Source organism: Piliocolobus tephrosceles, chromosome 19 (genome assembly GCF_002776525.5).
Source record: "Piliocolobus tephrosceles isolate RC106 chromosome 19, ASM277652v3, whole genome shotgun sequence".
NCBI lineage: Eukaryota > Metazoa > Chordata > Mammalia > Primates > Cercopithecidae > Piliocolobus > Piliocolobus tephrosceles.
The window spans coordinates 22,066,728-22,086,156 of NC_045452.1; the positions used below are offsets into that span (position 1 = coordinate 22,066,728).

At 42.9% G+C, this 19,429-nt stretch overlaps 1 protein-coding gene across 11 annotated transcripts in view; it reads left to right on the top strand.

The window, feature by feature from the left end:
* TNRC6B (trinucleotide repeat containing adaptor 6B) overlaps positions 1-19,429 on the top strand; it is a 289,062-nt gene that overhangs the window by 218,909 nt on the left and 50,724 nt on the right. For 8 of the 11 annotated variants that reach the window (XM_026448460.1, XM_026448456.1, XM_026448457.2 and 5 more), the window contains 6 exons: positions 760-3,108; positions 5,840-5,998; positions 9,108-9,283; positions 13,118-13,192; positions 14,034-14,079; positions 16,388-16,536. In XM_026448460.1, coding sequence (XP_026304245.1) covers positions 760-3,108; positions 5,840-5,998; positions 9,108-9,283; positions 13,118-13,192; positions 14,034-14,079; positions 16,388-16,536 — 2,954 coding nt within the window. Of the gene's footprint in view, positions 1-759; positions 3,109-5,839; positions 5,999-9,107; positions 9,284-13,117; positions 13,193-14,033; positions 14,080-16,387; positions 16,537-17,510; positions 17,682-19,429 lie in introns of all 11 variants that reach the window. The other 3 variants (XM_026448463.1, XM_026448464.2, XM_026448465.1) reach the window with 2 other exon arrangements.

The window sequence follows — 19,429 nt, forward strand, 5'->3', positions numbered from 1 at the left end:
ATTCGAGGCCAAGGAATTCAGCTTTATTCTTGTGCACTAAGGAACTGTTGAAGGTTCTCCATATAGCAGTGATATAATCAAAGGTATGCTTTAGAAAGATTGCTCCTGGCCGGGCGCAGTGGCTCAAGCCTGTAATCCCAGCACTTTGGGAGGCCGAGACGGGCGGATCACGAGGTCAGGAGATCGAGACCATCCTGGCTAACACTGTGAAACCCCATCTCTACTAAAAAATACAAAAAACTAGCCGGGCGAGGTGGCGGGCGCCTGTAGTCCCAGCTACTCGGGAGGCTGAGGCAGGAGAATGGCGTAAACCCGGGAGGCAGAGCTTGCAGCGAGCTGAGATCCGGCCACTGCACTCCAGCCTGGGCGACAGAGCCAGACTCCGTCTCAAAAAAAAAAAAAAAAAAAAAAAGAAGATTGCTCCAGCCAGGGGTATTTAGAGTAGACTGGAGATACAGAGCAAGTTTAGAGTGTCATTGCTATTGCCTTGTCCCAAAATACAAGAAGGCCCTTCTCTGTCAATAGGAACGGCAAAGGGTGTAGTTTTGAGAGAGATGAAGTGAGACTTAGCTGGTATAACACAAGGCAAATGAAAAAGAAGAGATGACTAAGACAGTTGTGATACAAGCAACTGGATTGAGAGAAACTGGCATGTGATTAGCTCTCCTAAGGGCAGAGCTCAAAGGAGAGCCCCTTTGAGGGATTAATGAGTAATGAATGCATGTGAAGCTGTGATTAATAAGATGATCTCTTCCCCAGACTCAACCCTTGGAGGTGCTGCTGCTTCAAATTATGCAAATTCCACTTGGGGCTCAGGAGCCTCCTCCAACAACGGCACCTCCCCCAACCCAATTCACATCTGGGACAAGGTGATTGTAGACGGGTCTGACATGGAAGAGTGGCCTTGTATTGCCAGCAAAGACACTGAATCTTCTTCCGAAAACACCACCGATAACAACAGTGCCTCGAACCCTGGCTCTGAGAAGAGCACTCTGCCAGGAAGCACCACTAGTAACAAAGGAAAAGGGAGCCAGTGCCAGTCTGCAAGTTCTGGGAACGAATGTAATCTTGGGGTCTGGAAATCTGACCCTAAGGCTAAATCTGTTCAATCTTCCAACTCAACTACAGAAAACAACAATGGACTAGGAAATTGGAGGAATGTGAGTGGTCAGGATAGAATTGGACCTGGCTCTGGCTTCAGCAACTTTAACCCAAATAGCAACCCATCTGCCTGGCCAGCGCTGGTCCAAGAAGGAACTTCTAGGAAAGGGGCATTGGAAACAGAGAATAGTAATTCCAGTGCACAGGTTAGCACAGTAGGTCAGACATCCAGGGAACAGCAGTCAAAGATGGAAAATGCGGGTGTTAATTTTGTTGTCTCTGGCAGAGAACAGGCTCAAATTCATAACACTGATGGACCAAAAAATGGAAACACTAACTCCTTGAACTTAAGTTCACCAAACCCCATGGAGAATAAGGGAATGCCCTTTGGAATGGGCTTGGGGAACACCTCCAGGAGCACTGATGCCCCTTCACAAAGCACTGGAGATCGAAAGACTGGGAGTGTTGGATCTTGGGGTGCAGCTAGGGGGCCTTCTGGAACTGACACAGTCTCTGGACAAAGCAATTCTGGAAACAATGGGAACAATGGAAAAGAGAGAGAGGACTCCTGGAAAGGAGCTTCTGTTCAGAAATCAACTGGGTCAAAAAATGACTCTTGGGACAACAATAACAGGTCTACGGGTGGGTCCTGGAACTTTGGCCCCCAGGACTCTAATGACAACAAATGGGGTGAAGGGAACAAAATGACATCTGGGGTCTCTCAGGGAGAATGGAAACAGCCGACTGGGTCTGATGAGTTGAAAATTGGAGAATGGAGTGGTCCAAACCAACCAAATTCTAGCACTGGAGCATGGGACAATCAAAAGGGCCACCCCCTCCCTGAAAACCAAGGCAATGCCCAGGCTCCCTGTTGGGGAAGATCTTCCAGCTCCACAGGAAGTGAAGTTGGAGGTCAAAGCACTGGAAGCAACCACAAAGCAGGAAGTAGCGACAGTCATAACTCTGGCCGTCGGTCGTACAGGCCCACACATCCTGATTGTCAGGCTGTCTTGCAGACTCTTTTGAGCCGAACTGATTTGGACCCCAGGGTGCTCTCAAACACTGGCTGGGGCCAAACTCAAATTAAGCAGGACACGGTGTGGGACATTGAAGAGGTGCCAAGGCCTGAGGGGAAATCTGACAAAGGAACTGAGGGGTGGGAGAGCACTGCCACACAGACCAAGAACTCAGGGGGCTGGGGAGATGCACCCAGCCAAAGCAATCAAATGAAGTCTGGATGGGGGGAGCTCTCAGCCTCTACAGAGTGGAAAGACCCCAAGAACACAGGAGGCTGGAATGACTACAAGAACAACAACTCTTCCAGCTGGGGAGGAGGACGACCTGATGAAAAGACACCTTCCTCTTGGAATGAGAATCCCAGCAAGGATCAGGGGTGGGGAGGTGGACGCCAGCCCAATCAAGGATGGTCTTCTGGGAAGAATGGTTGGGGAGAGGAAGTCGATCAGACGAAAAACAGCAGTTGGGAAAGTTCTGCAAGTAAACCTGTGTCTGGGTGGGGTGAAGGAGGGCAGAATGAAATCGGAACCTGGGGTAATGGTGGCAATGCAAGCCTAGCTTCAAAAGGTGGATGGGAGGATTGCAAAAGATCCCCAGCATGGAATGAGACAGGCCGACAGCCCAATTCCTGGAATAAACAACACCAACAGCAGCAGCCCCCACAGCAGCCACCGCCACCACAACCAGAGGCTTCTGGTTCGTGGGGAGGCCCACCCCCACCACCTCCAGGCAACGTTCGACCTTCCAGTTCCAGCTGGAGCAGCGGGCCACAGCCTGCAACCCCTAAGGATGAGGAACCCAGTGGTTGGGAAGAGCCATCCCCACAGTCAATTAGTCGGAAAATGGACATTGATGATGGCACTTCAGCATGGGGAGACCCTAACAGTTATAACTACAAGAATGTGAATCTGTGGGATAAGAATTCCCAAGGGGGCCCGGCACCTCGAGAACCAAACCTGCCCACCCCAATGACCGGTAAATCGGCATCAGGTAAGCAGTGGCTTTTTCTTGCAGCTTTTGATGAAGAAAAGAAATCCTAGACCACGACATTTTTATTAGGTGAATTTATTCAATTTAGTTTTGTTCTGAGACGCTTTCCTACAGTTCCTACTCTGTTGCTGACAGAACCTCTTTTTATAAAATGCTAGTGATGGCAGATGCTGGTAGTACATTTTAATGTTCTTTCTTGGCAAAAGGAAAAGATGACAACCCTGTGTTAGTCCCCAAAATTATTTTTCTGTAATGGTATTGGTCTGCAGAATCCAAAAGACATATCTTGCCAAACAAACTATGTTCTAGATTTTAAAATAAAGAATTAAAGTAGTAGCAGAAATAGACCTGATTTCCATTCTGGTTCTACCCGTGGACACATCTCTGCTTCTGTTTCCGCAGCAAAGGGAAATATCCTGTGGTTTTCCAGAGGCCATCATGATGCTGAAGCAAAGCTGGTATCTGGAAGGTTTCTGTCTCTTTCCAGATGATTTTTAGTGATTACCTCTGGAATGGGAGTACTGTGTATAAGAGATTGTTATTGTTATCTCAGGCCTAGTGAGATGGCTCACACCTGTAATCCCAGCACTGTGGGAGACTGGGGCAGGAGGATCCCTTGAGCCCAGGAGTTTGAGACCAGCCTGGGCAACCGAGAGAGACTTTAGTCTCCACAAAAATACTTTTTAAAAATTAGACGGGTGTGGTGCATGTGCCTATAGCCCCACCTACTCTAGAGACTGAGGTGAGAGGATCGCCTAAGCCCTGGAGATGGGAGGCTGTAAGGAGCTATGATCTCACTACTACACTCTAGCTTGGGTGACAGAGTGAGACCCTGTGGCAAAAAAAAAAAAAAGAGAGAGAGAGATTGTTAGGATAATCAGTTGCCCAGAATTAAACTTTCTTCCATCACTATTTGAATAGGACACATCATACCTGGTAAAAGTAGCAATGGTAATGCCATTCTTAGTTTGTCATTGTCAACTTGAATGTCCCTATAAAACATATAGTTCAACAAATTAAGGGGATGCACCTTTTAGTCTTTCTTTAGTTAATCATAATATTAATAATCAGTTTTCTTTTTTTTTTTTTTTCTTTTTTTGAGACAGAATCTTGCTCTGTTGCCCAAGCTGGAGTGCAGTGGCACGATCTCGACTCACTGTAACCTCCGCCTCCCAAGTTCAAGTGATTCTCATGCCTGCCGCCATGCCCAGCTAATGTTTGTATTTTTAGTAGAGACAGAATTTCACCATGTTGGCCAGGCTGGTCTCAAACTCCTGACCTCAGGTGATCCACCTGCCTCAGCCTCCCAAAGTGCTGGGATTACAGGCATGAGCCACCGCGCCCAGCCAAGAATCAGTTTTCTCAGAGTACACCTCTAGTGTTTAGCTAATCCATTTGTGGCCACTTAGAAAAATGATTACTTTTAACTCATTATTTTTTCAAGTATTGAAAAGAATGAGGAAGGAAATGAAGATTTCTCACTAGCTCCCCATCGGGAATAAAACCTGCTAAAATTTTAAAAAACTTTATCCACATAGCAAAAACCTTCAAACTGTGTGGAAAAGCAAAAGATAATCAATAAAAGAATCTTAACCCCTAGGGTCTCTTCCCATAGGTAATCTCTTAGAAGTTTGTGTCCCATTCAAAACTTTTACAGAGAAGGGATTGTACTTTGTATACTGTTCTTCACATTGCTTTTCTCATTATACTTATAGCTTTCAATTTTAGCACGTAGTCTGCTGTTTCATCGCTTCATATACAGTATTTCTGTTTTTTGAGGTGGAGTCTCACTCTGTCTCCCAGGCTGGAGTGCAGTGGCACAATCTCAGCTCACTGCAACCTCCACCTCCTGGGTTCAAGTGAGCCTCCTTCTCAGCCTCCCAAATAGCTGGGATTACAGGCATGCGCCACCAAGCCCAGCTAATTTTTGTATTTTTTGGAAGAGACGGGGTTTCGCCATGTTGGTCAGACTGGTCTTGAACTCCTGACCTCAGGAGATCCACCCGCCTCGGCCTCCCAGAGTGCTGGGATAACAGGCATGAGCAACTGCACTCGGCCTTTACACAGTATTTCTTTTATGGGTGACCCACAGTTGGTCTAACCAGTCCGCTTGTGGTGGATATTTAGGTTGTTTCCACATTTTTTCTATCAGTGATGCAGTGAGTGTTGTTATACATGTAATTTTACCTATTTTTGCAAGTATATTTATAGTATAATTTTCTGGCAGGCTGGGCACGGTGGCTCATGCCTGTAATCCCAGCACTTTGGGAGGCCGAGCCAGGCAGATCATGAGGTCAGGAGTTCAAGGCCAGCCTGGCCAACATGGTGAAACCCTGTCTCTACTTTAAAAAAAAAAATACAAAAATTAGCTGGGTATGGTGGCGTGCGTCTGTAATCCCAGCTACTCGGGACGCTGAGGCAGGAGAATCGCTTGAACCTGGGAGGTGGAGGTTGCTGTGAGCCATGACCACACCACTGCGCTCTAGACTCTGTCTCAAAAAAAAAAAAAAAAAAAAAATTCCTGGCAGTGGAGTTACTGGGTTAGAAGTTTAATGTGCATCAGATTTTTTTAAAAGGTGACATTGCCAAATGCCCCTCACGTGAAAGTTGAATCTATTTACATTTCTGTCGACAGAATATAGGCATGCCTGTTCCCTCCACCTTCACCCCACTGGATATTATGGCATTTCATTTAACAAATGATTCTTAGAGACATTTCCTTTCTTTATAGTCTGGAGCAAAAGCACACCACCTGCTCCAGATAATGGTACTTCCGCTTGGGGTGAGCCAAATGAAAGCAGTCCTGGGTGGGGCGAGATGGATGATACAGGAGCATCGACCACAGGCTGGGGGAACACGCCCGCCAACGCTCCCAATGCCATGAAGCCTAGTAAGTGTGAAGCTTTTCATTTTTGAGGGATTCTTTTTTTTTTTTTTTTTTTTTAAATTGAGACGGAGTTTCACTCTTGTCACCCAGGCTGGAGTGCAGTGGTGTAATTTCGGCTCACGGCAACCTCTGCTTTCCAGCTTCAAGCGATTCTCCTGCCTCAGCCTCCCGAGTAGCTGGGATTACAGGTGCCCGCCACCATGCCAGGCTAATTTTTGTGTTTTTAGTAGAGATGGGGTTTTGCCATGTTGGGCAGGCTGGTCTTGAACTCCTGTCCTCGTGATCCACCCACCTTGACCTCCCAAAGTCCTGGGACTGCAGGCGTGAGCCACCGTGCCCAGCCGGGATTCTTTGTTAAATGTTTGTCAAATGTCAGATTTGAGAATCTGACATTTTGGTGAGGGCTATTTAGTTTTAAACTGTGGATTCAGTGAGATTCAGGACCTTGAGTGTTGAATAATTAGTTAATAGCAAACGGTTGTGGCTTGGCTTGGCGTTTCTTAAAATGTTTAAGGTGAACTAAAAATCACAAGCTCATGTTGTTTTAAATTTAGTATCTGGACAGAATTGTAATTTTGATGTGATGCTTTTAGCCCAGTGACTATGTGCTCACCATGTCTAGCTTGCATTTCTACTTGTTTGTTAGTACAATTTAAAACAAAAGTTCCTGGCTTTTCATGTGGAATATGATCTGTGCTGCCCAGTGACTTCATCCTTCTGCACTTTCCTTTGCCTTTGTCATTTTTCTTCCACATAAGACCATTCCAGATTTTTTGAACCTGGCATAAATTTAACTTCAGTATTTTAAATGAAGAACATCACAGTTATTCAGAATCATTGAAAATCTAAAAAATCTAAGCTGTGCTTGATCCAGCTGGCGATGTGTATCACAGTAATGAGCAGAACTCTGTGGACTGAGGCTATGGAATGCCTCATTGGCTGTTCCTAAATTCAAGTGCCTGTTTCCACTTATTTTTGTAACTTTCTTAAAAATGTTCCAACATCTCTTTTCTACCATATAGCAGATTTAAGGGATTATCTTTTGACTAAATAATGAACATTTCTGGAATGACCAAAATTCAAACAAGAAAATAAATTCTGTTAAGTTTATCATGTGATATTCAGGACTCTTACAGTGCCGTATAAGAATACAGTAGCTCTATTCTGGAAATTCACACGTGTTTATATGCAGTAACTTGACTACATTTTAAAACTCATGACTCTCCTCGACTTCGTTAAAATAGCTTCATGAAAATTTTGGTTTTATTATTTCCATTGTGAAATCAGTCGTATCATCATGGGAAATGTAATCTAGTAGACTTGAAATACATCCAAAATGCTGTTGGAAGACATTAATCAGACCCTGGGCACAAAGAGATCCTTTACCAGTATATTCAGGATTTTCATGTGTCTTTCCCAACCCCAGGATCACCTCTCTTGTATCACAAAACCACTTTTCCTCAGATTCTAAAAATGTCTTCTACTCTTCAGGATCATCTGTAGTTATAACACATATCCTTTCTGTGGGTAAGTTAAATGTGTAATATGCAGAAGAAAGGGCTACCAGCTGATGGTAGCCTGTCTTAAATTTGATGTTATGAATCCTATGATTAAAAATTAGACCTCTCTTTTCTATAAGAAACATTTGTTAGAAGTTTAGCTTCCCTCTTTAAAAAAAGGTTCACTTGCGTGTCTTCATTTTTCTAAAGGGGTCAGTGTGTTATTTATATTGGGTTTTTAACTCCTGTTGCTTGTCAGTGGATGGTATAAGGCCTGTGCTTGTATGCTTGTATAATATAAATCACAAATACAGTATTATATAAATTTATAATCCTGTATACAGAGGCAGCAGTCCTGGTTATCAGCAGCACTTCCAGCAGCAGGAAGAGGAGCATCCCAACCCTCCCCCTTGTGCATACAGCCCCTTCCTGTGGCTACAGTGAACCCCACTGGGAGACAGTCAGATTCACCTGGGCCTTGCTGGGGGATGAGATGCCACAGTTAGAAGAAATTAATTGCCCTGTGCCTTATGTACTTGGCACGAACCTACTTGGCTATCATAGGCCTGATCCTACAGGGTGGCAGCTGTCATTCAAGGAAAGGCCTGGAAGAGCCAATTTTCTGCCCTTAAACTCTTCATATAAAGCTATGTACACATCAGAAGACTTTCATAAATGTCCTGTCATGTGGGAAAGTAGAGGTGCAGATGGAACTTTCCAGGCAGGAGAATGTGTTTCCTTTTCTTTATCATTTTATACAGTATTATTACTGCAAGGTATGTTTTGATTCTGCACAGTATTTTCGGAGGGAATTAAGGACTTATTCCAGTCTTCAAATTAAAGATCTTTGTTTAGAATGGGATACTGATGTCCCACTTCCTCAAATATTAAAGCCTCTTGGATTTCTCTCTGCTTTCCTTTCTCCCTTCCTCTCCTTATCCTCCACATTTTTTCCTCCTGTCTTTTCAAAACCACTATGTATATATTCTTTGCCTCTTTAGTATCTAATACATTTCAAGTATATAATTCTAATACATTTTAGATTTCCGTGGCTATATGTGAATTTTTCTTCTTTCACCATAATTCTGATATTCAAAATCTTATGAAAAATGTTCCCCCTTTTCATGTTCTGTTCGTCTGTGCTTCACCCCAAGCAAGCTAGACAGTTGTCCTTTATCATACCTTGTATTTATAGTGTCCATTGTATATAAAGTACATACTGAATGGAGGATAAAACCAGGGCTGCAGTAAACTATGTTCATTAAGAGGAACAGGTTTCTCTTAATTGAGATGTGAAATTTCTTGCCAGGAATGTTGTGATAAGTTCTTTTCAGTTTTGAAATTCCTGTCCAACTTGGTGCAAAGGAAAAAGCATTGATCCAGAAATCAGGAGGTCTTGGTTCTATGGTTTGTTAACTTTCTGTGTATCATTGAAACTTCATGGGTTTTAGTTTCCTGCTCTCTAAAAAATGAGTAATAATATTTGCCTTGCCGTTGTAGATGGAGTAGATAAAATTACAAAGACACTAAAATGCTGCATCTGCAAGGAATTACTATTCTGCTGATTGTTTTATATAGCTGTTGCAAAGAGTTAATTCATTCTTTCCTTAAAGATTCCAAATCTATGCAAGACGGCTGGGGGGAGAGTGACGGGCCAGTCACAGGACCTCGTCATCCCAGCTGGGAAGAGGAGGAGGATGGAGGAGTCTGGAACACCGCTGGCTCTCAGGGCAGTGCTTCCTCCCACAGCTCAGCAAGCTGGGGACAAGGAGGAAAGAAACAAATGAAGGTAGCCTGCTTTACAAATGTTGGCACTTGCTCATTCGCTCTGAGAAGGCAGAACTGAGGTTTTGTTTCGTTTGTTTTTGTTTTGAGACAAGTTCTCACTCTGTCACTCAGGCTGGAGTGCAATGGCACAGTCACGACTCACTGTACAACCTCCTGGGCTCAAGCAATCCTCCCACCTCAGCCTCTGTAGTAGCCAGAACTATCACCATGCCTGGCTAAATTTTTTATTTTTTCATAGAGACAGGGTTTCGCCATGTCGCCAGGATGGTCTCAAACTCCTGAGCTCAATCCTCCTGCGTTGTCCTCCCAAAGTGCTGGGATTACGGGCGTGAGCTACCACACCTAGCTAGAACTGAGGATTTTTTTTTTGAGACACAGTCTCGCTCTGTCGCCCAGGCTAGAGTGCAGTGGTGTTATCTTGGCTCACTGCAACCTCTGCCTCCTGGGTTCACGCTATTCTCCTGCCTCAGCCTCCCGAGTAGCTGGGACTGCAGGTGCCCCTCACCCCGCCCGGCTAATTTTTTGTATTTTTAGTGGAGACAGGGTTTCACCGTGTTAGCCAGGATGGTCTCGATCTCCTGACTTCGTGATCCACCTGCCTTGGCCTCCCAAAGTGCTGGGATTACAGGCGTGAGCCACCACGCCCAGCCAGAACTGAAGATTTTTAGATGAAAGGTGTGAGGCAGCTGGGGTCCTCAAGGTCCTAAGTAAGGGGAAAAATGTTTTCTTGCAAACAAATAACTACTTCCCTTTTACCCTTCGTCTTCCTTTCCCATGACCTTGAAACCTTGAACTATAAAACTGTTGCTGTGGGTAAAATGAAGTTTTCAAAGATATGAGATATTTTTCATTTTTACTTTCCACATTGTAACAATTTGTTGGAGGCTCTCAAGGCATACTTTATAAATGCTTTTGCATTCTAAAACCAAAGAAGTCCTTCCAGTAAATCCCCATAGATGTGTATAGATGTGTCAGAGGGAACCCAAAGGAAGATAATGCTAGCTTATCCCGTGGTGATTAGCACGTCCCGATTTTATCTGATTTGGGAAATTCCAAGACCCAAAACCCTTCTCCCGACAAATGAAGTACCAATGTGTACTTGTGTGTGTAGCAGCTAAATGATTTCTCTTTTGTGTTTTTGAGAGAGTCTAGCCCTGTCGCCCAGGCTGGAGTGCAGTGGTCCAATCTCACCTCACTGCAAGCTCCGCCTCCCAGGTTCACACCATTCTCCTGCCTCAGCCTCCCAAGTAGCTGGGACTACAGGCGCCAGCCACCACGCCCAGCTAATTTTTGTATTTTTAGTAGAGATGGGGTTTCACCGTGTTAGCCAGGATGGTCTCGATCTCCTGACCTCGTGATCCGCCCGCCTCGCCCTCCCAAATTTATGGGATTACAGGCATGAGCCACCGTGCCCATCCTAGCAGCTAGATGATTTCTCTACATCATATACCAGGTTGTGTACTAAACTTTCCATCTTCTGTATGAGATACCTTCTGTATCTCATAACAACTCAGTTTCTCCTTTGGTTTGCACAGTTTGATGAGGACTTTGGTTTTCAATCTAGAACGGTAGTCTTTGAGCCTGAACCAGTGTCTTGGCAGATGCTCTCTTTTTTCAGTTCCAGATTTTCATTTGACAAATAACATAGTGGAAATAAGAAATGGGCATCCAATACTTAATTTCAGCATGAGAGTCTTGGCACTCTATGAAATGCTTCACAGCTAATATTCTCCTGTGTTTCAAATACCAGGTGCCATCTTAGAGGCCTTCCCATGTCGGAGGATTTGGTCCTTCATCCCCTTTGCCCTTTGCCTATAGGCCATTGATTTTGTAGACGACTCTTTTATACAATAAGAATACAGTGTGTTTCTATTTAGAGACGTTTTGCTTAAGCAGTTACTTACGGTTTTTCTTCTATTAAGAGCTTTTAGTTCCTTAGCCTAGTCACAGAAGGAATTATTCAGCAAACTTTTCAGCATTCCTTGCACTCTTAGGTTGTCTGGTGTGATTTTGGCTTTCTTTTGGTTATTTACAAATTAACAATGAGACTAAATTAACTGATTGAAAGAGACTAATAAATACCCCACTAGGGTGACAACCAAGATTTAATTAATTAAGTTAATTGGAAATTGAATCTTCCAGCCCCAGTACCAGTGATTCTGACTTTTCATACTGAGGGCATTGTTTTAAAAATTATGATAAAATACATATAGCATATAATTTACCATAGTGTATATTTTTAAGTGTACAGTTTAGTGGCATTAAGTATATTCACATATGGTAAATGCTGCCATTTACCACCGTCTATCCACAGAACTCTTTCCATCTTGCAAAACTGAAACTCTGTACCTATTAAACAGTAACTCCCCATTCTCCCCTCTCTCTAGTGAGGGCTTTTTTGACCTTAAAATCTGTACTAGCTGGCCACGGTGGCTCTCGCCTGTAATCCCAACACTTTGGGAGGCCAAGGCAGGTGAATTACCTGAGGTCAAGAGTTCAAGACCAGCCTGACCAACATGGTGAAACCCCATCTCTACTAAAAATACAAAAATTAGCTGGGTGTGGCGGCAGGTGCCTGTAATCCCAGCTATTTGGGAGGCTGAGGCAGGAGAATTGCTTGAACTCAGGAGGCAGAGGTTGCAGTGAGCCAAGATCATGCCATTGCACTCCAGCCTGGGTGACAAAAGCGAAAGTCTCAAAACACACACACGGGTGCACGCACAGACACACACGCACACAACCTGTACTAAATTTAAGTGCTTCATCACTTTCAAGGATAATAAAATTGATTTGATAGCTATCATCACGGGCTGGGCGCAGTGACTCACACCTGTAATCCTAGCACTTTGGGAGGCCAAGGCGGGCAGATCACGACGTCAGGAGATGGAGACTATCCTGGCTAACACACTGAAACCCCGTCTCTACTAAAAATACAAAAAAATTAGCCAGGCATGGTGGCGGGTGCCTGTAGTCCCAGCTACTTAGGAGACTGAGGCAGGAGAATGGCTTGAGCCCGGGAGGCGGAGCTTGCAGTGAGCTGGGATGGCATCACTGCTCTCCAGCCTGGGTAGCAGAGAAAAAAAAAAAAAAAAAAAAAAATATATATATATATATATAGCTATCATCACAACACGGAGAATTTTTACCTGTGAAATACACAAGTGCACAAAGCCCCACCCCAACAAATCCTCATAGTTCCACCTGCCTCCCTCACAAAAGTGAAAGTGGAGCTCAGTCAGTGCCTTATTCAGGGGAGAAACTAGTTTGTCCCATTAAAAAATTAAAACCTACTGCTGCCCTACTCTGCCCAGGAGATCGGCAATGTTGTCTTCCACTAGGTCTCTTTACCACCAGGACCAATGTCCTTTATGCTGTGAAACAAACAGAGGAAGTACTACGAGCTCCTCATAACGCCCAGTTAAATAGGCTTCTTTCCAAATGACACGCACTAACATCAAACTCTTTTCTCCTCACATAAACCAGTTTGGGTAACAAAGAGAGCAGCCTAATGAAAGTGAAAGTAGTTGTGTGCAAAACTTCTATTTTAGAAAATCATATCAGACTTCTTTCTATTTAAAAAGCAAAAGTACCAGCTGAGCATGTGTTTTTCCAGTTACTTCTAGTTCAGTGCAGTGAATTTTATAAAAATGAAAGCATAGATATAGCTAGGGCTTATTAATCATTTAAATTAACATAAAATATCAACATAATTTTAGTTAAGGAGAAATAGGTTCTAAAAAGGTAAACTCAAGTCACATTTTCAATCTGTATTAATAAAACTCAGGAGGTTGAAATAAATTATTTGGCTCTGAGGTTCTGTGTTTCGTTTCTGTAGTGCTCCCTCAAAGGAGGAAACAATGATTCATGGATGAATCCTCTTGCCAAACAGTTTTCAAATATGGGATTGCTGGTAAGTTTTATTTTTTTCAAATGTATCATGTATCCCAACTTTCAGGTTTAAGAGTAATACAAATTTTAAGACCACTGCCACATATAGTACAAAGTTACAGATTTAAAAACTAGTTAAGCAATATTCTTGATCTTTTGAGTTTAAGTAGTATTTCTCTTCTATTCTTATTCAGAATGACATACTCCAACATTTAAAGGTTATGGCTTTTAAATTTGTAGTCATTGTGTCCTTTTCCTTAGGAGGTAGAGAAGAAAGAGGCAGGCACTTAAAATTTATACAATTGTTTCTGACCACATTACTGTACTAGTTTTCATATTACAATTTTTTTAAAAGGCAACAACGAAACTAGAAAAACTATACTGGGACTAATTACTTAGGGAATTCTTGTAGAATTTCTGATTTCTTTGTCTCTCGGGAATGGTGTAGGGACACCCTGTCCCTGGTTGGCCAAAAGACAAACGACTTGGCTGCACAGTTGAAGGTTTGATGACTTGACAAGTCACGAGAAGAAGTTGTCATTATTTGGCTGCCATTCATGGAATTTGATCCTGAGCTGACTAGAACTTAAGGACAGGGGTTCATTTCTTCAGGCAGCTGTTTATCTATTGCTCTCTTTGTAGACTTATTGAGACTAATTGTATGTGAAAACTGAATTGTAGGAATATAGGCCCAAACAGCAATCAGGCTAGCATATTAAAAATGTTAATGTTTTCATTAAGTTCATTTCAGAGAACCTTCTGTAGTGCCAGTAGTAAGATGTGGCTCTCACGTGAATAATGCCACTTCTCTGATTCAAAGATGTGCATCCTTAATTCTGTCTCATCTGTTCTTTATTTTTCAGAGTCAGACTGAAGATAATCCAAGCAGCAAAATGGATTTGTCTGTAGGTGTGTATCACTCCGCTGAGAGGAATGGAGTGTATCAGTGTTATGATGTCCTGTTGGCATCTCCTGCCCAATTTGAGTAGGGATGGCTGCAGTTCAGTAGACATCGATTGAGCACTTACTCATTGTAAGGTGCTGTGCTAGATACTAGGTAGGGATAGAAAACTCAAATGACTGCAGGAGTCAGCAAAGAATGTAAATGAGTGATGTGTGCCAGATATAAGAAACTGGGATGAGGCCAGGCATGGTGGCTCAAGCTTGTAATCCCAGCACTTTGTGCGGCCGAGGCGGGCGGATTAGGAGGTCAGGAGATCGAGACCATCCTGGCCTACATGGTGAAACCCTGTCTGTACCAGAAATACAAAAATTAGCTGGGCGTGGTGGCACGCACCTGTAGTCCCAGTTACTTGGGAGGCTGAGGCAGGAGAATCGCTTGAACCGGAAGGCGGAGGTTGCAGTGAGCCGAGATTGTGCCACTGCACTCCAGCCTGGCAACAGAGTGAGACTCAGTCTCAAAAAAAAAAAAAAAAAAAAAAAAAAAACCTGGGACGAGGTGACCACGGGTTAACTGTGGAGAGTCCACCTGGAAGAATCAGCCTTACATGGCTCCTAGCAGTTGCTGCTCTGGAGGAATCCAGACTGAGCTATGACAAGTCTTTCAAGAGAGGCCGGAAATTCAGATGTATACTGGTATTATGATTTTTGTATTTATTTATTGATTTTTTGAGACGGAGTCTTGCTCTGTCACCCTGACTGGAGTGCAGTGGCATGATATCTGGTCACTGCAACCTCTTCCTCCTGGGTTCAAGCGATTTCTCCCACCTCAGTCTCCTGAGTAGCTGGGATCACAGGCGTGTGCCGCCACACACAGCTAATTCTTATATTTTTAGTAGAGACGAGGTTTCGCCATGTTGGCCAGACTGGTCTGGAACTCCTGACCTCAAGTGATCCGCCTTCCTCGCCTTCCCAAAGTGCTGGGATTACAGGTGTGAACCACTGCGCCCAGCCCTGATTTTTAAATATCAGAACTAATTCGGGTCTCCTAAAATGCTCTATGGGGCCAAACAAATTGTTTGCCAGATGTGGCCCTCAAGTTGCCAGTCCTGTCTGTACCAGGAGGCTTCATTATTGACAAATTCTTGCATTGCAACTGGAGTGGATGCAGTGTTAGCTACTGGTCTGTGGGGTTTTCGTAGTAATGCTCTTGATCACCCTGAGGAACTTTTTTTTTTTTTTTTTTTTTTTTTGAGACGGAGTCTTGCTCTGTCGCCCAGGCTGGAGCAGTGGCCGGATCTCAGCTCACTTGCAAGCTCCACCTCCCAGGTTTACGCTATTCTCCTGCCTCAACCTCCCGAGTAGCTGGGACTACAGGCGCCCGCCACCTCGCCCGGCTAGTTTTTTGTATTTTTTTTTTTTTTTAGTAGAGATGGGGTTTCACCGTGTTAGCCAGGATGGTCTCGATCTCCTGACCTCGTGATCCGCCCGTCTCGGCCTCCCAAAGTGCTGGGATTACAGGCTTGAGCCACCGCGCCCGGCCACCCTGAGGAACTTAAAAAGAGTCAAACTAAGAAGAAATGAAAATAATTCTGGGTAGTAAAGGAAGTCTTTGGTCTATATTTCTTTGATAGTCTTTGGTCTATATTTCTGAATATGAGAATAATTAAAACACGTTTCCTGGGGGGGCACTGGTTATGTCAGCAGACGACAGCACATTTATAGAGCCGTGAAAGAGAAGTGGTATGTGTAGTTAGGATACCTGGGAATGCATCTTGTAGGTAATGTGGACCCATCTTCTGTGTTTAGCTCTTAAGTTCTGAATTTGAGGGCAACCACTGTGCCTCTTTGATCTTTCTATTCCTTGTAACTGTGTTTCACCCAGACCATTTATCTAGATGATGTTAAAATAGCAAAAACAGACAACTTCTCTCCCTGAGGACATTTGAATTTATGAGCAAGATGTGTTCATCAAACGCATCAATATCCAGTCTAAATGTTTTCTTAGCCAGATTTTTGCCAGGTTATCCCTAAGGCTCTTGCAGTCTTCCATGGAAAACAAACTACAACAGATATATGTTTTGTTTTGTTTTGTTTTTTAATAAATGAATAAATAAATAAAAAGGACCCATATGTGTTCCAGGGATAAACACCAGCAGCCTGGACCAATGAGAGTTTGTCTCGTCTTATCCCCAGAAAGAGAAATATTAATAGCTCGTATCCGGCACCCCCATGAGGGTAGTGGGGCAGGTCACTCTTGGTTCACAGGGGAAACATTGATTCTGGAAATTTTCACTCTGTTTATGCTACTTTTCAGGAAGCCTTTCAGATAAAAAATTTGATGTGGACAAGCGAGCGATGAATCTCGGGGATTTTAATGATATCATGAGGAAGGATCGATCTGGGTTCCGTCCACCTAATTCCAAAGACATGGGAACCACAGATAGTGGGCCTTATTTTGAGAAGGTGAGTTGAATCCTTTGTTGAAGATAATAATTCATGAGAACCGCTTTGGTTCCCATTTGTCTTTTGATAACTGATTCTGGAGGAAGCATAGAATTACTGAACTAGATGAGCCAAACACAAACATCACCTGCATTAATGTGGTGACCTGAAAACGATTGATGTCAACAGGTGATTGGGCAAGAGCAAGAACCATCTGTCTTTAGCATGTATGTATTAGAAAATCTGAGTTTTGAGAAATTCATGAAGTGTGGAAATGTTAGAGAGAAACTTACTCTGCATTCTTTTTTCTGCTGCTATGCAGCTACAAAATAAATTTTGGGATTTTGTGCAGATATTCCATGTCTCCTAAGGCCTTGCCTTCTTCTAGTTTTGAGAGAACTCTGTTGTTATCTTTCCCTAGTTCCCTAGCGATCTGTGTTTAGTTACAATGGTATACTCTTCAAATTCTCAACTACCTAATTTAACCAAGCAGTTTCTACCTATTGGTTTTGATGTTTACCATTTCTAATGGTGGGAATTATATCTTGATTCAGAATACTAATTTACTATGTTCCTGGTCTTCGGAAAGCAGTTAAAACCAAGATTTTAAAATCTGGCACATTTTGACACTTGTTGCTGGTCCAGACAGCGGCATATTCACAAGATTGACCTGGCTTCTGTTTCAGCAGCCACATTGCTAGAGTAATCAATATTAGATGCATAAAATCAAGGTGTCTGGCAATTTTTATCTTAATGCAATGGACAGAACGTGTTACTAACTTAGGGGAAAAGAAAAATCAATATCAAAGAAGATGACAGATGGTGTCTGTTGGGCCGAGTGTAAAGATTATTATCAGATCCAAATTCCATCCTCGGTTATTGCTAATACACTCTAACTTTGTTTATTGCTAGTGTTTCTCTCTTTTCCCTTCTTGCATTCTGTTGCTTCACTAACCAACACTCGTTGTGATTGGCTAACTCCTACTACTTTTCAGCTGACTTTGCCTTTCTCCAATCAAGATGGGTGCCTTGGGGATGAGGCTCCCTGCTCTCCCTTCTCCCCTTCTCCCAGCTACAAGCTGTCTCCCTCTGGTTCCACACTACCCAACGTCAGCCTTGGAGCAATCGGCACAGGGCTCAACCCCCAAAACTTCGCTGCTAGACAAGTAAGGAGGCCTCTCAAATTTATAACTGCTTGGCTGTGGCCTCGCCTTGGTCCTGGTCTGCAGTTTATTGCATCATTTGTCTGTCTTGGGAAATTTGTTGATTACTGAATGCACAGAATGATATTAAGTGTAGGTTCTAGATCTTTCAGCCCATAGAACCCATCTCTCTTCATGTTTTTCAACATGGATTTTATTTTAAACCTGTTTTTTTTTGTCTTCTCATTTTTGATCATAAGTTCATATTTAATAAGTCAACTAAGAACTGACTAAGGAAAACGTTAAAGAGGCTACTACATAAGTACCTTAGACAATCTAACTTAATGCATTTGCCATTTTAAACATTAGATTGTATAAGTAATACTTTGGAGATCTTTTCAATTTAATAAATCTGCTAATTTGAAAATAGCAAAACTAGTATGATTAAGTATTTGTGGGTTATGGCATCTTGAAATCTATTGTCCGTAAGTGTAAAATATAATAATTACCCGTAGAAGGGTAACTTTAAATAGTAGACGGTGAAGCTTTGGGAAGAATGGGTATTGCTCAGACACTGCAGTGTTTCATTGCACCTTGGGTTGGATTTGGCAACCCTCCAGTTAAGGGCTGTGCAGTAGAAACAAGGCAGGCAGGGCTGGGAGGATCGCGCCTCCTCACCTTCCCAGACCTGAGGGTGCACAGCAGGACCCTGCCTGCCTTCCCACAGTGGCTCTGTCGTAGTTTTTGTGGAGAAAACCAGGACTTTGGCGTCACAATCCTTTGCAACAATAACCCCAGCAGTGATCGCCATACTTCTGTGACCACGTACTTGTCACTGTGACCTTCACCTCGGGACACTGTGGAAGGACGTTAATTATACAACTTGTAATTATTAGTTGTATCCACATGATGCATCCATGATGATGTTCTGTCTCCATATGATGACTCCCACATACACATTACAGGATGACGTGAAGCAACACCTCTGACACCAGTTAAGTCGCACGTAGGTCTCTTACATGCTTTCTAATCATTGCCTTAGCACATTTTAAAAAATGGATTATACTATATCCATGTGTTCGATTGGTTATTTCTGGATTGGGAGTTACAACTGATTTTTTCCTTTTCTTCCTTTATATGTCATCATTTTCCTTACTGCTTCCACAGAGGACATGGATATACACTGTTTATATAAACAGGGAAGAAATGATTATATTGATGTTTTGGGAGTTCTTTTATTTTGAGTATGGAAAACATGAAATAGGCATAACATTCAGTTAATGGTGATTGTAAATGTGGTGGATCACACAATTATCAAACGCTATTAAACTAGTATAGTAGACCAGCCAAACCAGCTGAGCATTAGGTGCTAAAAAAAGGTCGTTCTTCTTCATTTTTTTGATCTGTGGATTGCTACAAAGTCCATTGTTAACCAGGTTTGTGCACATGTTCCATCTAAATATGGACATGGTTTTTAAAGACTATTTTCTTACAGAATTATTTTAATATGCTTCGTATTAATAAAATTTAAGATTTTAATTTTCCAAATCACAGATTTTGGTTAGCTTGGTAATTTTGTTTTTAATTTGTATGCTTTTTTGAGTTAAACAGTATAGTTGAAGCAAATATCACCAGACTCAGGTAATTGTAAAAGCCTCTGGTACAACAGTAGAGCTTTAGTGATGGCCACAGAAACCTTCATTAGCACATACTCAAGTGCTTTTTTTCTCCCGTTTATTTTTTAGAGACGGGGTCTTGCTTATGTTGCCCGG